This window comes from Narcine bancroftii, chromosome 8 (assembly GCF_036971445.1).
Source record: "Narcine bancroftii isolate sNarBan1 chromosome 8, sNarBan1.hap1, whole genome shotgun sequence".
Classification (NCBI taxonomy): Eukaryota; Metazoa; Chordata; class Chondrichthyes; order Torpediniformes; family Narcinidae; genus Narcine; species Narcine bancroftii.
Genome location: NC_091476.1, coordinates 73,807,541 through 73,828,316, shown reverse-complemented (window position 1 = coordinate 73,828,316; position 20,776 = coordinate 73,807,541). Strand labels below are relative to the sequence as shown.

The 20,776-nt window shown below is 55.7% G+C and overlaps 1 protein-coding gene across 3 annotated transcripts; it reads left to right on the top strand.

Annotated features, from left to right (window-relative positions):
- Nucleotides 1-6,088: 6,088 nt before the first annotated feature.
- Nucleotides 6,089-19,463, top strand: LOC138740869 (endosialin-like). 3 transcript variants are annotated; one of them, XM_069894114.1, is made up of 4 exons: nt 6,089-6,178; nt 10,930-12,499; nt 12,997-13,099; nt 18,299-19,463. In XM_069894114.1, the coding sequence occupies exons 1-3, from the start codon at nt 6,094-6,096 to the stop codon at nt 13,064-13,066; spliced, it is 1,725 nt and encodes a 574-aa protein (XP_069750215.1). In that variant the 5' UTR covers nt 6,089-6,093; the 3' UTR covers nt 13,067-13,099; nt 18,299-19,463. The 3 variants fall into 3 exon arrangements, with proteins under 3 accessions (XP_069750215.1, XP_069750213.1, XP_069750214.1); XM_069894112.1 differs by lacking the exon at nt 6,089-6,178 and adding an exon at nt 6,851-7,385; XM_069894113.1 differs by lacking the exons at nt 6,089-6,178; nt 18,299-19,463 and adding exons at nt 6,851-7,385; nt 15,701-16,358.
- Nucleotides 19,464-20,776: the final 1,313 nt, after the last annotated feature.

The window sequence follows — 20,776 nt, the reverse complement described above, 5'->3', positions numbered from 1 at the left end:
GGAGTCACAAGGTTTCTGTCACTCTGGTGGGCTGGATGGAGTGAGGAGAATGGTTCGATGGGGTCTATGGGCAGTGTGGGGGGGTGAATGGGAAGGGGTGGGAGTCTGCGGGGGTGATCAGGAAGGGGTGGGGGTCAGTGGGAGTGAACAGGAAGGGGTGGGGATCCGTGGGGGTGAACGGGAAGGAGTGGGATCCGTGGGAGTGAACAGGAAGGGGCGGGGAGTCCGTGGGGGTGAACGGGAAAGGGTGAGGGTCTGTGGGGGTGAACAAGAATGGGTGGTTTGGTTCAATGGGGTCACACCTTCCAGCGGAACTTGGGAAAGAAAGGGAGGGTCAAATATCCATCACCTCATAAGGGCTTGGGTGAGGAACAAGAGGACAACACAGCAGGAAGATGGCCAAGACTGGGTCTCGGACAGAAAGAAGAAGAGAAAGGAGGAGGGAAGGGAGGAGGGAGCTGCTTTCAAAGAATCTCCTCTCTGAGAATTATCCCAGAGCCGTCTGGACACAGACCTCCGCATCTCAGAACATGGGGGAAGCTTGCTGAAGATTGTTTTGCAGGCCCATGGGACGTTTAAGTGTATTTACAAGAGCTCCATGATCACACATTCAGGAGGCCATGACTGAACCCTTTGTCTGTCCCGTCTGTTTGCCCGGAGACAATCCTGCTCCTTCCTGCTGTTTGGTTGAAGAGATCCTGTCTCGACCGATCAGAGGGGGTTAGTAGGGAATTTAAATCAGGTTCTAGTTGAACAGTGAGAAAGCTGTGTTCCTCAACAGTCCAGCGAACTACAGAAGAAATCAGCTCCTACAGGATTGGTAGATGCCGGATATGTGAATTTTCCGGTTGCTTGAGACTCACTCTAACAATATTTAACTAATACACCTGCATTAAGAATAAACAGTTTAAAAAGCAAAACATTGCACAAAATCTAGAGTAATTGGGAAAAAAAATCATTATTATACTCTTTAATTATATAAAGTTCTCTTTAATCAGGCAAACAGTGGTGTACAATCCAGGGGTCACTGGTGGGATCAGAGGTGGGGAGGGTGGGCAAATTTAAGTTCTTGGGAGTCGTTGTCTTGGAGGATTTTTCCTGGACCAAAGAAAGCACATCAGCACCTCTACTTCCTCAGGAGTTTGTGGAGGTTTGACACCAGGAACCCTGGCAAATTTTTACAGAAGTGCGATGGAAAGTGTCCTGACCGGTTGCGTCACAGTCTGGTATAGGGACCCCAATACCCCCGAGTGTAAAGCCCTCCATAAGGTTGTGGACACAGCCCAGGGCATCACAGGCAAAACTCTCCCTCACCATCGAGAACATCTACAGGGAACATGGAGAGCAGCAGCAACCATCAAGGGTCCACTCCATCCACCGCACAATCTGTTCTCGTTGCTGCCATTAGGAAAGAGGTGTTGGGGCAACAAGACTTGCACCATCAGGTTCAGGAACAGCAGCTCCCCCTCCACCACCAGACTCCTCTACGACAAACTCATTCAGGAGCTTATTTAAGGACTCGTGCACTTACTGAATTTTTTCTCTTTGTGTATTACACAGTCAGTTTGTTTACATTTCTTTAACTGTTCACGTGCAGGTTGAGTATAGTTTTTTGATGACCAATAAGTGGTAATTCTGCCTCGCACGCAGGAAAAAGAATCTTGGGGTTTTATGTGCAGTTGTGTAGTTAACCATCCCCCCCCACCCCGCCACAGGTTTACAGATGAAACTTTACTAATATACCTACCACTAATAAAGTTACTAGGCAGAGATAGGGAGACACTTCGGGAGAGTTGGCCCCCAAGGGTAAGCGGCATCAGCCGGCTCTTCATCCCCGGCACTGCCATTTCATTCAAACAGCTGCTGCGGGTGGGAACAGGTGGAAAGAATTCCCTCAATGGGCCGAAGGGCCTATTAGCAATTGACACTCTCCATGGCTACCAGCAGCGGTAGCCAGGAGGGTGGGACACTCACAGCCCCCACCAGCCGCCGGCTGCCTCTGCCGACTCCAGCAGACTTGATCCTGGAGCCAGTCCAGGGGCAAGTTGGGGAATATGATATGGATCAGATTTCACCAGCTGTAGGAGATGAGGACTCTTCATTCAAACTGGACATTCCTGACAAGGAGGCTCTTACATACTCTCGCGCGCTCGCGCGCCCGCACACACACACACACACACACACACACACACACACACACACACACACACACACACACACACACACACACAGGAGTGTGTGAAGGGACAGTGCTGAGGGAGCTTCACTCTGTGTCTGACCCCGGGGGTGTGTGATGGAATGGGGCGGAGGGAGTTTCACTCTGTATCTGACCCCGGGCATGTGTGATGGGACGGTTCACTCTATGTCAACCCCTGGAGTGTGTGATGGAATGGGGCAGAGGGAGCTTCACTCTGTGTCTGACCCCAGGAGTGTGTGTGTGGGACGGTGCGGAGGGAGCTTCATTCCGTGTCTGACCCCGGGAGTGTGCGATGGGATGGGGCGGAGGGAGTTTCACTCTGTGTCTGACCCCGGGCACGTGTGATGGGACGGTTCACTCTATGTCAACCCTGGGAGTGTGTGACGGGACGGTGCGGAAGGAGGTTCACTCTGTGTCTGACCCCGGGAGAGTGTGATGGGATGGTGCAGAGGGAACTTCACTCAGTGTTCGACCCCGGGAGTGTGTGATGGGATGGTGCAGAGGGAGATTCACTCTGTGTCTGACCACAGGAGTGTGTGATGGGACAGGGCAGAGGGAGCTTCACTCTGTGCTGACCACAGGAGTGTGTGATGGGACAGGGCAGAGGGAGCTTCACTCTGTGTCTGACCCTGGGAGTGTGTGTGGGACGGTGCAGAGGGAGCTTCACTCTGCATTACTATCTCAGTGTGTGTGGAATCTGGTTTCACACCGGGATATCTATTTGATGTGGAAAAAGTTCCCAGCTGCAATGTGCATCCACATTTCCTCTCTCAGTACTCTGAGCAAACTGTCCAAGTTGGGAGAATCGGGGGTGGGGTGGATGGAAACTGTGACAAGACTCCTGGAGTTTCAGGCAGTGCTGTCCTGCTGGGAGCAGGATTCTCTGATTCACACGTGATCTGGCTGAGACACGAATCTCCCCAGTTCCAGCATGGAGTGTGGGACAGATCCAACCTTTCCCCACCCAATTCACTGATCCCCAGCTCTAGGACGGCCTGCACTTGCCACCCACGTCCTCATCCCCTCCCACCCCAACCCCCAGTTATCTGGCAACCTGATCCAATACACCCTTCTCCATGAACCTTCCTTCTGCTCACACGGACCCAGAGACATAGACGTACAGACCCAGACAGACACACTCACAGTGACTTACACACAGACCCAGACACACACTCACACAGTGACTCATATGCAGACCCAGATATATACACACACACAGAGTGACTCACACACAGATCCAGACACACACACACACAGTGACAAACACAGAGACCCAGACACACACGTACACACACTCACAGTGAGTCTCACACAGACTCAGACACACATACACACACACACTCACAGTGACTCATACACGGACCCAGATATACACACACAGTGACACCTACACACAGACCCAGACACACATGTACACACACTCATACACAGACCCAGACACACTCACAGTGACTCATACACAGACCCAGACACACACGTACACACACTCACACACAGACCCAGACACACACACACAGTGACTCACACACAGACCCAGATATATATACACACACCCACTCAGTTACTCACACACAGACACACACACTCACAGTGACTCATACACAGACCCAGACACACACATACACTGAGTGACACACAGACCCAGATATACACACATTTACAGTGACTCACACACAGTCCCAGACACACACATACACACTCACAGTGACTCTCTCTCACACACACACACACATACACACACACACACACACACACACACACACACACACACACACACTGCTCCAGTCGCACCCACAGACACATCCACACCTGGAGTCACACACACACACACACACACTGCTCCAGTCGCACCCACAGACACATCCACACCTGGAGTCACACACACATATGCATACACCCAGTCACCCACAGTCTCTCACACACACATGTTCACACCCACAGACAGCCTCTCTCTCTCACACACACATAAACTTGATTAAAAGTCACAGATGGAAGAAAGGACAGACCAACTTGAAACATTAATGAACTCTGACCAAAAATACTCTCAGATTACAAGCTGTAAGTATGAGTTGTCTGTAATTTGTCTCTCAGACAGAGACAGTGGATGAAACCAACCAGCCAACTTATTACAGAGAACAGCAGTGGTGAGGGGACAGGTCTTGTGGCTGCCTCTGCTCCCCATTCTCATTGGAAACTATGAAGACAGAGTGATTGACCCTGAACACACGGTCACTCTGCACAATGCTTGCAGTGAAAGTGAGGGTTCATTACAGGTGCAGGCTGGGTCTTCACAGGTGTGCGGAAGGCAGCTTCCACCACAAGGCCGTTAGGCAGTGGTCAGCATGGAACGTCCAGCAGTCACTGAGAGATGAGGACTCGATGGGCAGACTCTCTCCATCTCCAGACACCCACCCATCCGAGCTCCTGATGCCCCGACCGTAGACTCTCTTCGTCCCCGGACACCCGTCCATCCGAGTTCCCAACACCTTGACCGCAGACTCTCTCCATCCCCAGACACCTGCCCATCCGAGCTCCCGACACCCTGACTGCAGACGCTCTCTGTCCCCAAACACCCGCCCATCCGAGTTCCTGATACCCTGAACACAGAGTCTCTCCATCCCCGGACAGCCACCCATCCAAGCTCCTGACGCCCTGAACACAGACTCTCTCCGTCCCCGGACACCCGTCCATCTGAGTTCCCAACATCACAACTGCAGACTCTCTCTGTCCCCGGACACCCATCCATCCGAGCTCCTGATGCCCCAAATGTAGACTCTCTCCATCACTGGACACCCATCCATCCAACCTTCCAACACCCAGAACACATTCTCTCCATCCCCGGACACCCGCCCATCTGAGCTCCCAATACCCCAACCGCAGACTCTCTCCATTCCTGGATACCCATCCATCTGAGCTCCCGACGCCCAGAACACAGACTCCCTCCATCCCCAGACACCCACCCATCCAAGCTCCTGATGCCCCAAACACAGACTTTCTCCGTCCCTAGACACCTGTCCATCTGAGCTCCCAATGCCCTGACCACAGACTCTCTCCTTATTCCTGGCTACCCACTGAGCTCCTGACACCACCAAACACAGATTCTCCACCCAGTCCTGGCTACCTGCGCTCCTGACGCCTTGTACAACACAGGTACTGCGCAAGGATGCCACGTGAAGCATTTCACATTATCTTGGGCAGCACGGTCAGCGTAGCGGTCATCAGCAATGCCTTTACAGCGCCAGTGGTTGGGACCGGGGTTCGAATCCCACATTGTCTGTAAGGAGTTTGCATGTTTTTCCCATGTCTGCACAGATTTTCTCTGGGGCTTCCAGTTACCTCAAAACTTACCAGGGTTGCAGGTGAATGGGGTGCAAATTGGACAGCAAGGACTCATGGGGCAGAATGGCCTGTTACCATGATGTATTAAAAATTTAATATTATATTTACAATGGTCAAAAGTTGTATCCGTGTGAGAGTCGACCACCCCCAAATTTGACCTCCTAAAAATTGGTCCCTAAAACTCACGTCCACGCTGACACTATGGGTGTGAAAACATTTTGAACAAATTTTCTTTTTTGTAAATAATTTATCGTGAATAAGGTCTATTTATGGGAAAAAAAAATGAAAACCACGAGTGGTATGGATAAATAAATGCTCAGCCTATCTCCCAGAGTAGAAGATTCTAGAACCAGAGGTGGGAGGAAGTTTAAGAGCGATGTGAGGGTTGTTAATCTGTAACTTCACAGGCACCAGACTCCACTGTGACTCACACACAGACTCCCTTCCATTGTGAAGGTGGTCTGTGTCTGTCCGAGGAAACTGTGGAAGTGGGAACAAAGTGTTTCTGTTCCAAACACTTCAGGACAGATATACGGATGGGAAGGGGTAAGAAGGTCATGGGCCAGATGCAGGCAGATGGGACAAGCCCAGAATCCAAACGGTCAGCATGGATGGTTTGGGCCAAAGGGCCTGTTCCGTGCTGTAAGATTTTATCATTCTTTTCTCCTTCACTTCCTTTCTCCCTCACCCTCTCTCTCCCCCACTCCCTCTCTCTCTCTCTCTCCCCCCCCTCTCCCCTTAATTCCCTCTCCCCTTCACTCCCTCTCTTTTTCTCTCACTATTTTCCTGACTCTCTGCTCTCTTCCCTCTCCTACACCCCCCACTCTTGCTCTCTGTCCCTCTCTGTTCCTTTCCCTCTCTCTCCTTCACTTCCCTCTCTCTTTATCTCTCTCTTTCCCCTCCCTTCTCTCTCCACTGTCTCCTTCACTCTTTCCTCTCTCTCTTTCCTTTCTGTCCCCCCTCTCCATCTCTTCCCTCTCTATCTCCCCCTCCCTTCTCTCCCACCTCCCTTCCTCTCTATCTCTCCCTCCCTGCTCTCCCATCTTCCTTCCCCTCCCTCTGTCCTCTCCCTCCCCTCTCCACCTCCTTTCCCTTCCCTTCCCCTTCTCTCTCCCTCCTCCCCTCCGCTCTCTCCCCTTCTCCCTCCTCCCCTCCCCTCTCTCCCCTCCTCTCTCTCTCCTTCTCTCCTTCCCTCTCCCTCCTCTCTCTCTCCCCCCTCCTCTCGCCTCTCGGCCTCCCTTCCCCCTCCCCTCCCCTGTCCATTGGCTCCCCGATCCCTCGCCCCTCCCCGCAGCCCACCGCCCCCCCCCCCCCAACGCCCGGACCGGGGGGAGGAGAAGAGCCCGTGCCTGTCCACCTCCCCCTCACCCCCGTCCCGCAGCCCCGGCCAGGATGTGGACGCTGTGGTTGAGCCTGTGTTCCGTGTTGCCCGTTCCCGCGGCCGCGCTGCCCAGCGCCGTGTGCGGCGGCCGCGCGTGTTTCACGGCGCACCTGGGGCGCCGCACCTTCCACCAGGCGTGGCGGGCGTGTCGCGGCCGGGGGGGTAACCTGGCCAGCGTGCGGCGGCCCGACGACCAGCGGCTGCTGGAGGACGCGCTGCGGGGCTGGGAGGAGGGCCGGGCGGCGGCGGGCCGTTCGGCCGCCCCCCTACGCCTGTGGTTGGGCTTGCAGCGACAGCCACGCCGCTGCGCCCCGCACAAGCCCCTAAGGGGCTTCACCTGGACCACGGGGCACCAGGACACCGAGTTCACCAACTGGCTGCGCCCCGAGCCTCCGGGACCCTGCCCGGACACTCGCTGCGCCGCGCTTACCCTCGGGGCAGCGCCCACCGACTACAAGTGGCTGGGAGGTAAGAGGGCGGGCGGGGTCCGAGGGTCCTGGCAGGTCAGGGCACGACTTTCCCACTGAAGGACCCGGCGGCCCGGCTGGGACCCAGGTCCGGTTACAGGGAAGGCCCTGCTGGGACCTGGGTCCGGTTACAGGGTGGCTCGGTTGGGACCTGAGTCCGGTTACTTGAGCGGCCCAGCTGGGACTGGGGTCCAGTTACTTGGGCGGCCCAGCTGGGATTGGGGTCAGGTAACGGGAGGCCCGGATGGGACCGGGGTCTGGTAGCAGGGGAGGCCCGGATGGGACCGGGGTCCGGTAGCAGGAGAGGCCTGGATGGGACCAGGGTCCGGTAACAGGGGAGGCCCGGATGGGACCAGGGTCCGGTAACAGGGGAGGCCCGGATGGGACCGGGGTCCGGTAACAGGGGAGGCCCGGATGGGACCGGGGTCCAGTAACAGGGGAGGCCCGGATGGGACCGGGGTCCGGTAACAGGGGAGGCCCGGCTGGGACTGGGGTCCGGTAATAGGGGAGGCCTGGCTGGTGAGGTCTGGCTGGGACTCTGATCTTTGTGCCACTGGGTGCTCATCTTCAGGCTCCTGGACCTTTTCCCCAATGGTAGCAGAGTGGTGGGAGGTCTTTGAGGATAGAGGCTGCTTTTTTAAGACCCTATCTCATGTTGATGTCCTCGATGGAGTGGAGTCTGGTGCCTGTGAAATTGCAGGTTAACAATCCTCTGGAATTTATTCTTGTCCTAAGAGTTGGCACCTCCATACCAGGTAGTGATGCAACCGGCCAGAATGCTCTCCACGGTACCACCTGGAGAAGTTTATGAGAGTCTTCAGTGATGAACCGAATCTCCTCAGACACCTCACAAAGTCTAGCCACTGGCGAGCCTCCTTTGTGATGGCATCAACGTGGAGGGTCCAGGACAGATCCTCGGAGACATTGACCGCCAGGAATTTGAAGTTCTTGACCCTCTCCACTACTGAGCCCTTGGCGAGAACTGGGTCGTGTTCCCCTGACTCCCTCCTGAAGTCCACAATCGGCTCCTTGGTTTTGCTGAAGTTGAGCGCAAGGTTGTTGTTGTTAAGCCACTCAATGATCGATCTCCCTCCTGTAGCCTCCTCATTGCTGTCTCTGATTCTGGCGACAACTGGGGTCATCGGCAAACTTGGAGAGGGCATTGGAATTGGGCCTGGCCACACAGTCATGGGTGTAGAACGAGTAGAGCAGTGCTGAACACGCGATCTTGGGGTGCGCCCGTGTTGGTGATCCGTGAGGAGGAGACGTTGTTTCGAATTCGTACTGATTGCGGTCGTCCAATGGGATGGTCAAGGATCCAGTTGCAGAGAGGGATACAGAGGCCCAGAGTTTGAAACTTCTTGACCACCATGGAGGGAGTAATGGTGTTGAAGGTCAAGCTGTAGTCGATGAAGAGCAGCCATGTGTATGAGTTGCTGTTTTTGAGGTGGTCCAGAGCGGAGTGGAGAGCCAGCTGTGACGATGGGCGAATTGTTGTGTACAACCCTGAGATTCTTTTACCAGACACAATGAGCAGTCAGAGACGATGATGTAGCCTTGTCCCATCCCTCCGTCCTGATCCATCTGGAGACCCACCCCTTGTACACCAGACTGCTGTTCACCAACTTAATGTGATTGTTCCCCAGATCCGATGCCCCCGCTGGGATCTGACACCCCTCCCCGTGACTGGATTCTGGGGCTTCCTCGCGGAAAGACTGGGGTCGGTGGTGGATTAGTGATGCGCTGAGTGCTGGCACCCCTCGGGGGCTGTGGGCCCCTGTTCTCACCGCTGACCCAGCTCCCACAGGGCCGTCGAGTTTGCCAGTGACACGGCAGCCGTTGGCCTCGCCAGCAACAAGAATGAGCCGCATTGCCGAGAACTGTGGAACACTACAGCAGAGAAGACAGGCCATTTGGCCCATCTAGTCTGTGCTGAAACATAATTCCTCTAGTCCTGCTGACCTACTCTCATTCCATAACCCTACAGACCCCTCCCACTCACGCATCTGTCCAATTTATTCTTAAGAGTGAGTCCACATTTCCCATGTCAAATGGCAGCTCGTTCCACACCCACCGCTCTCTGGGTGAAGAAGTTCCCCTAAACCTTTCCCCTTTCACCCCAAAGCCATGTCCTCTCGTATTTATCTCCCCATATCTAAGTGGAAAGAGCTGACTCACATTTACTCTGTCAAACCCCCTCATAATTTTGTAAACCTTTACCAAACCTCCCCTCATTCTTCTACGCTCCAGACTACCTGTTTAACCTTTCCCTGTAACTCAAACCCTGAAGTACGGGCAACATCCTAGTAAATCTTCTCTGCCCTCTTTCTAATTGAGATCTTTCCTGTAGTTCGGTGACCAGAACTGCACACAATTCTCCAAATTTGGCCTCACCAATGTCTTGTACAACTTTACCATAACATGCCAGCTCCTCTACTCAATACTTTGATACATGATATATATGCCAAAAGCTCTCAACAACCCTGTCCACCCGTGACACCACTTTCAGGGAATTATTTATCTGTGTTCCCAGATCCCTCTGTTCTACTGCACTTCTCAGTCCCCGACCATTGAGGATCCCCTTCCACCTCCTCCCCCACACACGGCTGCTCCCGTCGAGGGAAGAGATCCAGGAGGATCAGAGCCAGCACCACCAGGCCGAGGAACAGCTTCTTCCCACGGTCAGCAAGAATGCCGAATGACCAAAGGAACCACTCGCGCTCACCGTCCGACACTCTCATAGTCACGAAACAATATTTATTTGTATATATGAACAATTGTCCTGCTTGTGTACTGTTTGCCTGTACGTGTGTTGTGTCTGGGTGAGCGTCTGCTAGTTTTGCACTGAGGACTGGAAGATGCTGTTTCGTCGGGTTGGACTGGTACAATCAGGCGAGGGTAAACTTGAACCCAACAGAGAACATCACGTACGACCCTGAGATTCCTTTCCCCACAGATGATACAGAATTACCGGATTTCAGATTTATTGTTGGAGCCCACCACATACTTCACTGAGAGCGTCCTGGCCAGCTGCATCGCCGTGGGGTACAGTGGCGGCAGGGAAACAGATCAGAAGTCGACCCACAGGACCACAAGAGCAGCAGAGAGGATCGCCGGAGTCTCCTGCCCCCCCCAGGATCGTTGCCTGAAGCAAAAAAATTGAGGACCCCCTTCCACCCTGTACATAGCATCTTCCAGCTGTTCCTGTCGGGGAAGAGGAGATTCAGAACAATAGATAAAAGTCGTCCTACATGTGTCGTGTATGGTGCACACACACATGCAGACATAACACAATTTAAATTTAATTTAGTCACACAGCATGGTAACAGGCCATTTTGGCCCATGAGTCTGCGCTACCCAATTTACACCCCTGGTCCACTTCGAACGATGGGAAGAAACTGGAGCCCCCGGGGGAAAACCCACGCAGACGTGGGGAGAATGTGCAAACTCCTCACCCTGTTCCCAATCGCCGGCACAGTAAAGGCATTGCGCTAACTGAGCTGTTCTGTTCTGTAATGTTCTCTATGTGTCTCTCTCTCCTCTAGGTCCGTGCCGTCTAGCAGTGGATGGGTACCTGTGCCGTTACACATACCGGGGGATGTGCAGCCCCATTGAGCTGGGTTTAGATGAGCCGGTGTTGTACGCAGCGCCTTTCGGCATCACCTCCACGACCCTGCACCACATCCCCTTCGGATCAGTGGCCACCCTGCCCTGCAGCGAGCCCGTGTCCATGCTGTGCGCCCTCTCCAAGGATGGGGCTGGGGTGGGCTGGTCTGGCCACCCACCGTTCTGCCAGCCGGGTGGCGGGGGCCCACACCATGGCTGCCCGCCGGGGTTCAAGCCAGCAGCCGGTGGCCGAGGCTGCGTGGACGCGGACGAGTGCGCCGCTGTGCCATGCCACCACCTCTGTGTGAACACCGCTGGCAGCTTCCGCTGCCGCTGCCGGGTGGGCTACGCTCTGCGCCGCCCCGGCGGCTTGGAGTGCGTGGACGTGGACGAGTGCCAGTTCCAGGGCAGCTGTCAGCAGATGTGTGTCAACTACCCCGGGCACTTTGAGTGCCACTGTGGAGAGGGCTTTGCCCTGGAGGAGGATGGCTCCTCCTGCCGCTCCCTGGGGCGGGTCGGTGTCTCCTTTGCCGTGCACGAGGGCCTTCCCCCTCCGATTCCAGGGGAGGGGCGTGGGGGGCTGTGGCCAGCAACAGGAGGAGGAGACCCCTTCCCTGAACCATCCACCGGGATCCTTCTCCAGTCCCCAGAGACCCCCCTGTGGGTAGAGCCCCTCCCCAACCAGACTGGTACCCCTGTGAGGGAAGATCCTTTCCCCAACCAGTCTGGGACTACCCTGAGTGGAGACCCCCTCCCTGCTCTGTCTGGGACCTCATTGGGTATAGATCCCCTCCCGGAATGGTCTGGGACCCCCATGAAGGGAGACCATTTCCCCGATTCATCCACCAAGACCCCCATGAGCGCAGAGCCCCTCCCTGACTGGTCTGGGATCCCCATGGGGAAAGATCCCCTCACTAACACATCCACCAGGACCTCCATGAGGGTAGATCCCCTCCCAGATTGGTTTGGGACCCCCGTGAGGGGAGATCACTTCCCTAATCCATTCACTGAGAGCACCATGAATGTAGAACCCCTCCTCAACTGGTCTGGGACCCCCATGGGGAAAGACCCCCTTACTGACACATCCGTTGGGGTAGAGCCCCTCCCAGACCAGTCAAAGATCCCCGTGAGAGGAGACCTTCTCCCAGAACTGTCTGAGACCCACATGAAAGACCCCCTTCCCAACATGTCCTCAGGGTCCCCTGAGAGAGGAGACCCCCACCCCACCTCTTCCGGCAACCCAGTGGAGACGGACCGCGCCCCCCCCCATCAGCCTGAGGGGATACCTACCCTCCACCGTGATGCTGGCCACCCAGGGGAATCTCGGGAAGCCGAGACTGCCCGCTGGCTCCTCGCTGCCCTCCTGGTGCCCGTCTCTGTGCTTGGCGTGGTGATGCTGGCCCTGGCGGTTGCCTGCTGCGCCCGGGGGCGGTCTCGCAATGCCACCAATGTCTACCGATGGATCAGCCGCTCGTCCAAGGCCTCTGACGCTAGCGTCCACGGCACTGGGTGAGTGAGGGTGCAGTCCCCGGTATGGGCCCTGAGGGGGTAGCCGAGCATGGCCCCAAGGGAGGATGTAGTCATGAAAAGGATTAGGGGAGAGATCAGGTCCCAGAGCCAGGCAGACAGGGCTGGAAGAGAGAGGGACTCAGGAGGATGGACGGTTGCAAGGTATATTAGTGTGAAATGATTATTGGTAGTGACTATCTGGGTCAGACCCAGAGTGAAGCTCCCTCTGCACCATCCCATCGCACACTCCTGGGGTCAGAACAGAATGAAGCTCCCTCTACACCATCCCTTCCCACTTCTCTCTCCCTTCCCACCTCTCTCTCCCTCCCCACCTCTCTCTTTCTCCATCTCTCCCCTCCCCCTTTTCCTCCTCCCTTCCTCACTCTTTGCTCAGGTCCGATACTAATGGTCCCCTCCCCGTCCCTTTCCCTTCCCGAGGATGTCACCTCGTCCCTGACATTAGCCCATCCCTGTTCTCTCCATCTGTCTATCTCTAGGTGCATTCCTGACGCCACGGAAACGGGGGCAGTGACCACAACCTGGCAGACCGACATCAGCACGATTTGAAGTAACTTGGTGGAGCCTCGTGGGGAACCAGGGGTAAGTTGGACCTCCCCTCTCCTTCGCCAAGAGCTCCCTGCTCCTAAACTCAACCCCTTCGGCGACGAGGGCCAATGTTCCATCTGCCTTTTTGTTACCCAACTGCACCTGCAAACCAACCTCCCGTGAATCATGCACAAGCCCTCCCCGATCCTCTTGCACAGACACCCGCTGCAAAAGAGGGCCCCTTCAGAGAGACTGAATGTCCGTGGATTCGCCTCCAGTCTCTGGATCCGCACCTCCAACATGACCAGGAAGCCCTCAGGGTCCTGCGCCTCTCAGTCCTAATACCAAGTGCGAAAACGCTGGCCAGAATTTAGTCGGCCTTTTCAGCATCCACAGGAGGCCACGATATTATTACTGGCACTTTGGGGCCTGACCCCTTTCTTCGTGGAATGAATTTGGACGATCTCCAGCAGTCCTCTGGCCACAGCTGCCCACAGCCTGTGTGGGTGCCTCGCCTCAACCTGCCAACAGCCCCACCTCCTACGCACGGGTCAGAACTAGGTGCAAATTTGCAATTCCACAAATTCAAGAAGAGTAAAAGTGGGGGAGCGGCTGTGGGTCCTCGTCCATTCAGGCGGAGGTGGTGGGGGGCAGAATGAAGCCATCCTTGTGCTGCTGGGTGCTCATCTTCAGGCTCCTGGGGACCTCCTTCCCGATGGTAGCAGAGTGAAGAGGGCACGGCCTGGGTGAGGAGAGAGGCAACTCCCTCGAGACACCGAATCTCCTTAACGGGGCGAGGACTGACGCCCGCAATGGCACAGGGCGAGTTGACCACCCTCTGCAGTCCGCTCCTGTCCTATGCGTTGGCACCTCCCGCGCCCAGCGGTGAAAATTTGCAAGAGTCTTTGGCGACCTTCATGAGATAAAGCAGGCCATTCAGCCCACCGCTCCACCCTGAGCCATGCCGTTCTCTCATTCGGTGCCAAGTTCCGCCTTGATGCCCCCTGACTTGTCAGATCCCTGCCAAATCTCCCCCAATGATCCAGCCTCCACGGCTGTTCACGGCCACGAATTCCACCAATCTATGACCCCCACTCCCCCGGCTGGAGAGGGTCCTCATCTCTGTTTTAAATGGGCCCTTCTCACTCTATCTTGTCCTGAATTTGCCCACCAAGGGAAATGCCTTATCCACTCTGTCCAGCATTCGAAATGTCTCCAGGAGTTTCCCCCCCCCCACTCCCCGTTCTCTGGTGACACAGTCCAAGAGCCGCTAAGCGCTCCTCAAATGTCAGCCCCTTGCATTCGCGGAACCCTCCCTGGCGAATCTTCTCTGAACCCCTTGCCATACATCAGTACATTCCCTTCCAAGGGGAGGGGGCCCAAAACTCCACCCACTAACTCCGGATGAGGTCTTGCCAGCGGGCCCTGCAGAACCTCGCTAACGCCTCCCTGGCGACACTGTTCCCCTTGAAACACACGCCCATGTGGCAGGAGAGAGCTTGGGCGATTTTTGACACCCGGGAATTTGAGGTTCTTTACCCTTTCCCACTTCTGACCCCGCCTTCAAAGATTTGTGTTCTGCCCCCCACTCCTTGAAGTCCACAATCAGTTTTGCGGAAGCTGAATTCAAGGTTTAATTTGAGTCTTCCCATGTATACGTGATTGTCACATGCAATGCAAAATAACCACATACAGGCCATTTTGGACCCTCTAGTCCACATCGATTTAAGTGAAATGGCCCAGTGTCCGACCCCCCCCCCCCGTCCGCACTCCTCCCCTCCGACCACGAGACAGATGCGTCGGGAAGGGAACGGGATGAGGAGGGGGGGGATTGAAATGGGCGGCCACCGGGAGATCCAGGCTGCTGGGTCAGGCAGAGCTGAGGTGCTTGACCAAGCGATCTCCCAGCCTGCGCCAATGTAGAGGCCACAGCAGGAGTGCCAGACGCAGTAGGATGACCCCCCCCCCACCCACCCGGAGGGGGGAGTGGGGACAGAGAGGAAGGGATTGCGGACGGAGAGGGGGACGCTGGGCTATTTGATCTCTGAGATTCTGATCAAGGTGGTTCCGGCCCCTCCCACGGCCGGCCAGTTGCCAAACCCCTGCTATCAACACGGTGGTTGATTTATGTCCATCCATCCCCTATATCCTTCTCACTGCCCCACACCTCTCCCTTTCTCTCTTTTACCACTCTCTCTTCCATCCCTCTCTCAACCTTACATTTCTCTATTATTCTCTCTCTATCCCCTCTCTTAATCCCTCTATCTATCCCTGTCTGCCTTTCTCTGTCCATCCTCCTTCCATCACTCTCCTCCCTCAAACCTCCCACTCTCCCCATCTGTCTCCTCTCTCTCGCTCCCTCCATCCCCCCTCTCTCCTCCACCCTCTCCATCCATCCCTCCGTCAGACTATGGATATCAAGGTTTGACCCCAGCATCTGGCCCCACGCTCCCTTGCTGGGAGCGTGGCAGGGTTGTAGGAGAGAGCCCAGACTGTGCTGGATGCAGTCATGAGGCTCCCTGTGGCCGTGTTCTGTGGCTTTGATGTCAACTCTTTGTCGGGAACGCTGAGCAGAGGAGGCAGGTCCCTGCACAGACTCAGAACTGTCCTGAGAGTCTTCATTGGATAATTAATTCCAGATTTCTATTCATCCAGAAAATCTCAGCAAACGGAGTTCAAGAATTAACTGTTGCAGGACAGACCCAAGCCCTGACTGGGAGAGTGTGATGGGACAGTGCGGAGAGAGCTTCACTCTGTGTCCGACCCCGGGAGTGTGTGATGGGGCAGTGCGGAGGGAACTTCACTCTGTGTCTGGCCCAAGATTGTGTGATGGAATGGTGCGGAGGGAGCTTCACTCTGTGCCTGACCCCGGGAGTGTGTGATGGGGCAGTGCGGAGGGAACTTCACTCTGTGTCTGACCCCGGGAGTGTGTGATGGGTCAGTGCAGAGGGAAGTTCACCCTGTGTCTGATCTGTCTGGGACGATGTAATGAGAGAACTCTGCTGTGATCCACATCTGTTGGGACAGTCTCAGTTCCTGTATTTCCTCGCTGTTTCTTCAATCTTGTCTGCATTGTGAGAGATGTTAGTGCTATTAAATTCTATTTACTCAGTAACCCCAATGCCTGAGCCAAGATGCAGGTCAGGAGCCTCGGTATGTGCTACAGTAATATGCAGGCTCCCACTGGAGAGCAAGGACCAGCATTCCAAGGTCAGTCCTGCTGCACAAGTTGCCCCATCTTACTGGCCTGATTCTGTGGCCTGTTGGGGGCTCCGAGAACTGTGGTTCGACTGCCCAGAGCTTCGTAAATCACAAAATTCTGTAGATGCCATGGTTGAAGTAAAAATCTGGTGCTGGAGAGACCCAGCAGGTCGAACAGTGTCCTTTGCACAGCAAAGATGAAGATACAGAACCAATTATTCAAGTTAGGATTATTGTACGTCCAACCTGACGAGACCGTGTTCTCCAGTACTTGGGGAAGAACACGCAGACACGCACCCAGACATAACACACATACAGACAAACTATACACACAGGACAAGTATTCATATATACAAATAAATATTGCTTCATGAATGTGAGAATCCCAGAGGGTCAGTGCGAGCGGTTCCTCTGGTTGTTCAGCCAGGAGGGCACGTCCTCGTGATCTTGAAGACCCTTTGGACTGCCATGAAGAAACTGTCCCTCAACCAGATGGTGCTGGGCCTCACCCTCCTGGATCTCTTTCCTTCCCCCCCCCCCCCCCCGCGATGGGAGCAGCTGAAAGATGCTGCATGTGCGGGTGGTGGAAGGATGTCCCCGGTGTTTCTGCACGCCCACTTCGAACAACAATCAATCTTGATGGAGCCGCACACTGGCTCGAGCCCAAAACGTCACGCCATCTGACCTACGCAGAGCTTTGCGTCCACGTCCCAGGAGACCATGGAAACATGGGAGGTTCTCCTGGGACCTTGGGGGCGACCAGGTGTCATCACAACTCTCTCAGAGCATCTGGATGGAGCGGGGACCGATCGGTTGGAATGAGAACAGAAATCTACCACTCTGACCACGCCCTTCGGCCCACAGTGTTATGCTGACCCGATAACCTACTCGAATATCTGACAGCACAACCATCGAAGGTTCTGAGTTTACAAGCCCCTCCCTAATAGTATTTGTAAGACATTAACGACTGACAGCCCAGTATCAGGCCCTTACCGCCCAATTGTACCCCATTGACCTACAACCCCCTCCCGAAGGGTGGGAGGAACCTGGAGACTCTCCCCCCTCTGGGGAAAACCCACCTAGACACAGGGAGAACGTGCAAACTCCTCACAGACAGAGGAGGGAAGTTCAGAGAGTGGTGGGGGCCTGGAATGCCTTGCCTGGGGTGGGGGGGGGGGGTTGGTGGAGGAAGCTGGAATATTAGGGGCATTTAAGAGACTCTTAGATGACCACAGGGGAGGGAGGGTTTAGTGTTTTTTTAGGTTGACACCACATCAAGGGCCAAAGGGCCTGCGCCGTGCTAGCCCAGTTGTTGACTAGAGACAGTTCCACTTGTCTCCCTTGACAGCCCCTGCCCCCTTCCCACCCAGGTACGTGTTGCCGTGGTTTCGGGCCTGTGTAGTGGGTCACCCACCGACTCCTCTCCAGATCCACGACTTGGATTGACCCTACCCGAGCTGTTTGCCACCATCGAGCTCGGTGCTCTCCGGCGTTATAATTCATTGGGGAGGCTGTGGCCCGGCGCCCTGCAGACCTCTGTGAGGATGGGGGGGGGGGTTGCCCACCCACTCTCCACACTCCCCGCCGCCCTTTGCCCCCCGCACCAGCCCCTGTCCTGAAATCTCCGCTCGTTCTCAACCCTCCCAGGCACTGGTGAGGGAGGCTGTAGGAGGAGGGGAGAGAGGGACAATGAGGAAGGGGGGGGGGCGGTGAGGAGGGAGGGACAGTGGGGAAGGAGGGGGCAGTAAGGAGGGAGAAGCAGTGAGGAAGGAGGGGCAGCGAGGGTGGAGGGGGCAGGAAGGAGGGAGGGCCGTAGGAGAATCCAATGTCGGAAGACTAGTTGTGGAGGGGGAACATTGAATCCTCAAGCAGAAGATCAACCATTGTCATTCCGTGGGATCTTGCCGTACTGACGTTGATTGGTGGTGTTGGGGAGGCTTGTGGTTGGGATGGATGTTGGGGGGTGGGAGATCCCACAGGAGAGCAGGGCAGTGTGGGATGTCGTGTCCGGAAACTTTGGCCCCTTGGTCTAACTCCCTGGTCTTCCCACAGCTGTGCTGCCACCCTCTCTGGGGATGGTTCGGGGGACAAGGTTCACCGACTCCTTGGAGGACCTTTCATCCCCTCCCTCTCCAGTGGACGTGCCCTCCTGCTCGACATTTTGCGAGGCGACGGTGGACGTTGATTAGCCTTCAAGACCGGCCTGGTGGGACTCGAACTCGTGATCTTGAAGACCCTTTGGACTGCCATGGACCCTTCTTCCCACCCCTTTCTCCGTCCTGCCAACTCCCTCTGTCTTCATCCCATCCAAGATGGCACTGCAGAGGTCATGGGGACATGGGTTGACCTCCCATTCGTCCGCCGGCCCTTTGATTGGCTGTTAAGGGGGGTGGAAAGGGACAACATGGCCATGGAACCTTCCCACGCATCGTTGGGGCTTGGGTCGGACATTAAGTAGAAAGCCTCAGATTTCCTGTTATCTCATTAACACCCCCACCACCCGAGCACTCTCGCCACTCTGCACCCAGCCCCCTCCTCCCCCCCCCATCACCCTCAGGAAGGGGCAGAGTTCTGCCTTCACCTGGGTTCCATCAAACCCCACCTCGAGGTGCCAGAACCTGGGTCCCCTGGAGGATGTAGGGGTGGTGAGAAGAGGGGAGTGCCATGGGAGGGGTGGAGAGGAGGAGGGAGCAATGGTGAGGGAGGGGGTGAAGAGGGATGGGCGGAGAGGAGGCAGCACCATGGGAAGGGCAGACAGGAGGGAGGGACTAACAGGAAGGAGAGGCGGTGAGGAGGGAGCGCTGGGGGGAGACCCTCATTCCCCCCTCCCTCCCCTCTGGGCACCCCATGCCACTAACAATCTCCACCCAGTCCCTTCAATATCTTCCCCACTACCCCCTCCCCAGAGAGTGGGATTGCGCTCCCGTCCAACAGGACCTTGTTCCCCCCCCCCCACCCCATGGCGATCCCCTGAACCTCTGCCTCATCCCCTCCTGCTTCCCACTCTCCTCACTACCACTCCAGACAATCAGAATGGCCCAAGATCCCAGGACCAGGATCCTGGGAGCTTTGTCTAGGGGCAGAGTGGGGAGCGGAGAGTGGGTCCGACTGAGGAGAGCGTGGGGTCTGGGGCATGTACCCCACCAGCCCCATGGACCACCAGCCATTCTGTGTTTATATTTCTGTAAATACTGTACGAAGCCAATAAAATATATTTACAGGAAACGTTTGTGCAGAGAGGAGAGGATGTTGGTCACCAGGCAGGGGGGGGGGGGGTGAGGGGAGTGGGGGGGGGCACAGAGCCCGGTTCCTGCAGGTTCAAGGGCAGGAGATTGAGCGAGGGTGGGCCGAGGGGAATTCCTGCATCTCAGGGAACGGAGGAAATGGGCACAGGCTTGGGGAAGATGGGTCAACTCAGGGAAGAGATGGGTGTAGGGGACCAGAAGGGGTTACAGAGACAGGGAGGGGTGTAGGGGACAGAGGGAGTTACAGAGATGGGAGATGTGGTGAGGAGGGAGGGGCGGTGAGGGGAGGGAGGGGTGGGGAAGGAGGAGTTAGGGGCGGTGAGGAGGCGAGGAGGGAGGGCTGCGGGAGGATAAATGTCTTTTTGAAGCCCTTTTCAATTGAGTTGACCATCACTGACGCGAAAGCCCCGCGGGGTGTTGCTAAATGCAGCAAGATCTTTGTGGAGTTTCTCGGATCATGTGCCAGAGAGGGAATGTGGGAAATCTGACAGGATTGGCCTCTCTCCTCTTTATAAATTTCAGAAATATCTGTCTGGAATCCACCGGCAGTACCATGGTTCTGGGCTTTTTTGGATCTATTTACAATGCAAATCCAGGATTTGAATTGAAAGTAGGATCTACCCAACCCCGGGCGATCATCAGCTCGTCCCTGAAGGTTCATCACCGGTGCCCATTGTCTTAGAAAAGAAAAATCCCTCTTAATTTTAAACTGCCAAGTTCCGCAGGGAATGATCTGGGTTGGGGGGCGGGGGGTCAGTGGATGGGGAAGGAGTTGTGTGGGAGTTCCTGCCTGGCGTTGTCGAAGTCAGCGTTGAGACGGGAGCGCTGTGAGGGTCCCAGGAGGAAGGTCGGGTGCTGCTGCCCATGGCCAGTGGTTGGGGGGGGGGGGGTGATCTGGGAAGGAGAACGTTCTGCCGAGTTTAGATAAACACAGCGCTCCCTCATCCACCCAACCCCCCCCCCCCTCACCCCGCCACGTTTTAAGGTGACCCAGAATGATCCAGCCAGGCCACTCCAGGGTTAATACCAGAAATTCTGCAGACTTTGCAACACCACAGACGTGGCTGGAAAAACTCAGCAGGTCACGCAGCATCTCTCCAAAGCCCAGGGTCACCAACGTTTCGGAACTGAGCTCTTCGACAAGGGGGCTTAAGTGAAGTTGGAATTGAGTCGCCCTCTAACGTGAGTCTCGTCCAAAATCTGTTCCCAGCTGAGGAACAACTGATTCCCTCCAACTGGAGAGTTTGTCAGCAGAGATCTCTCCAGCTTAATGACTTGGTCCAAC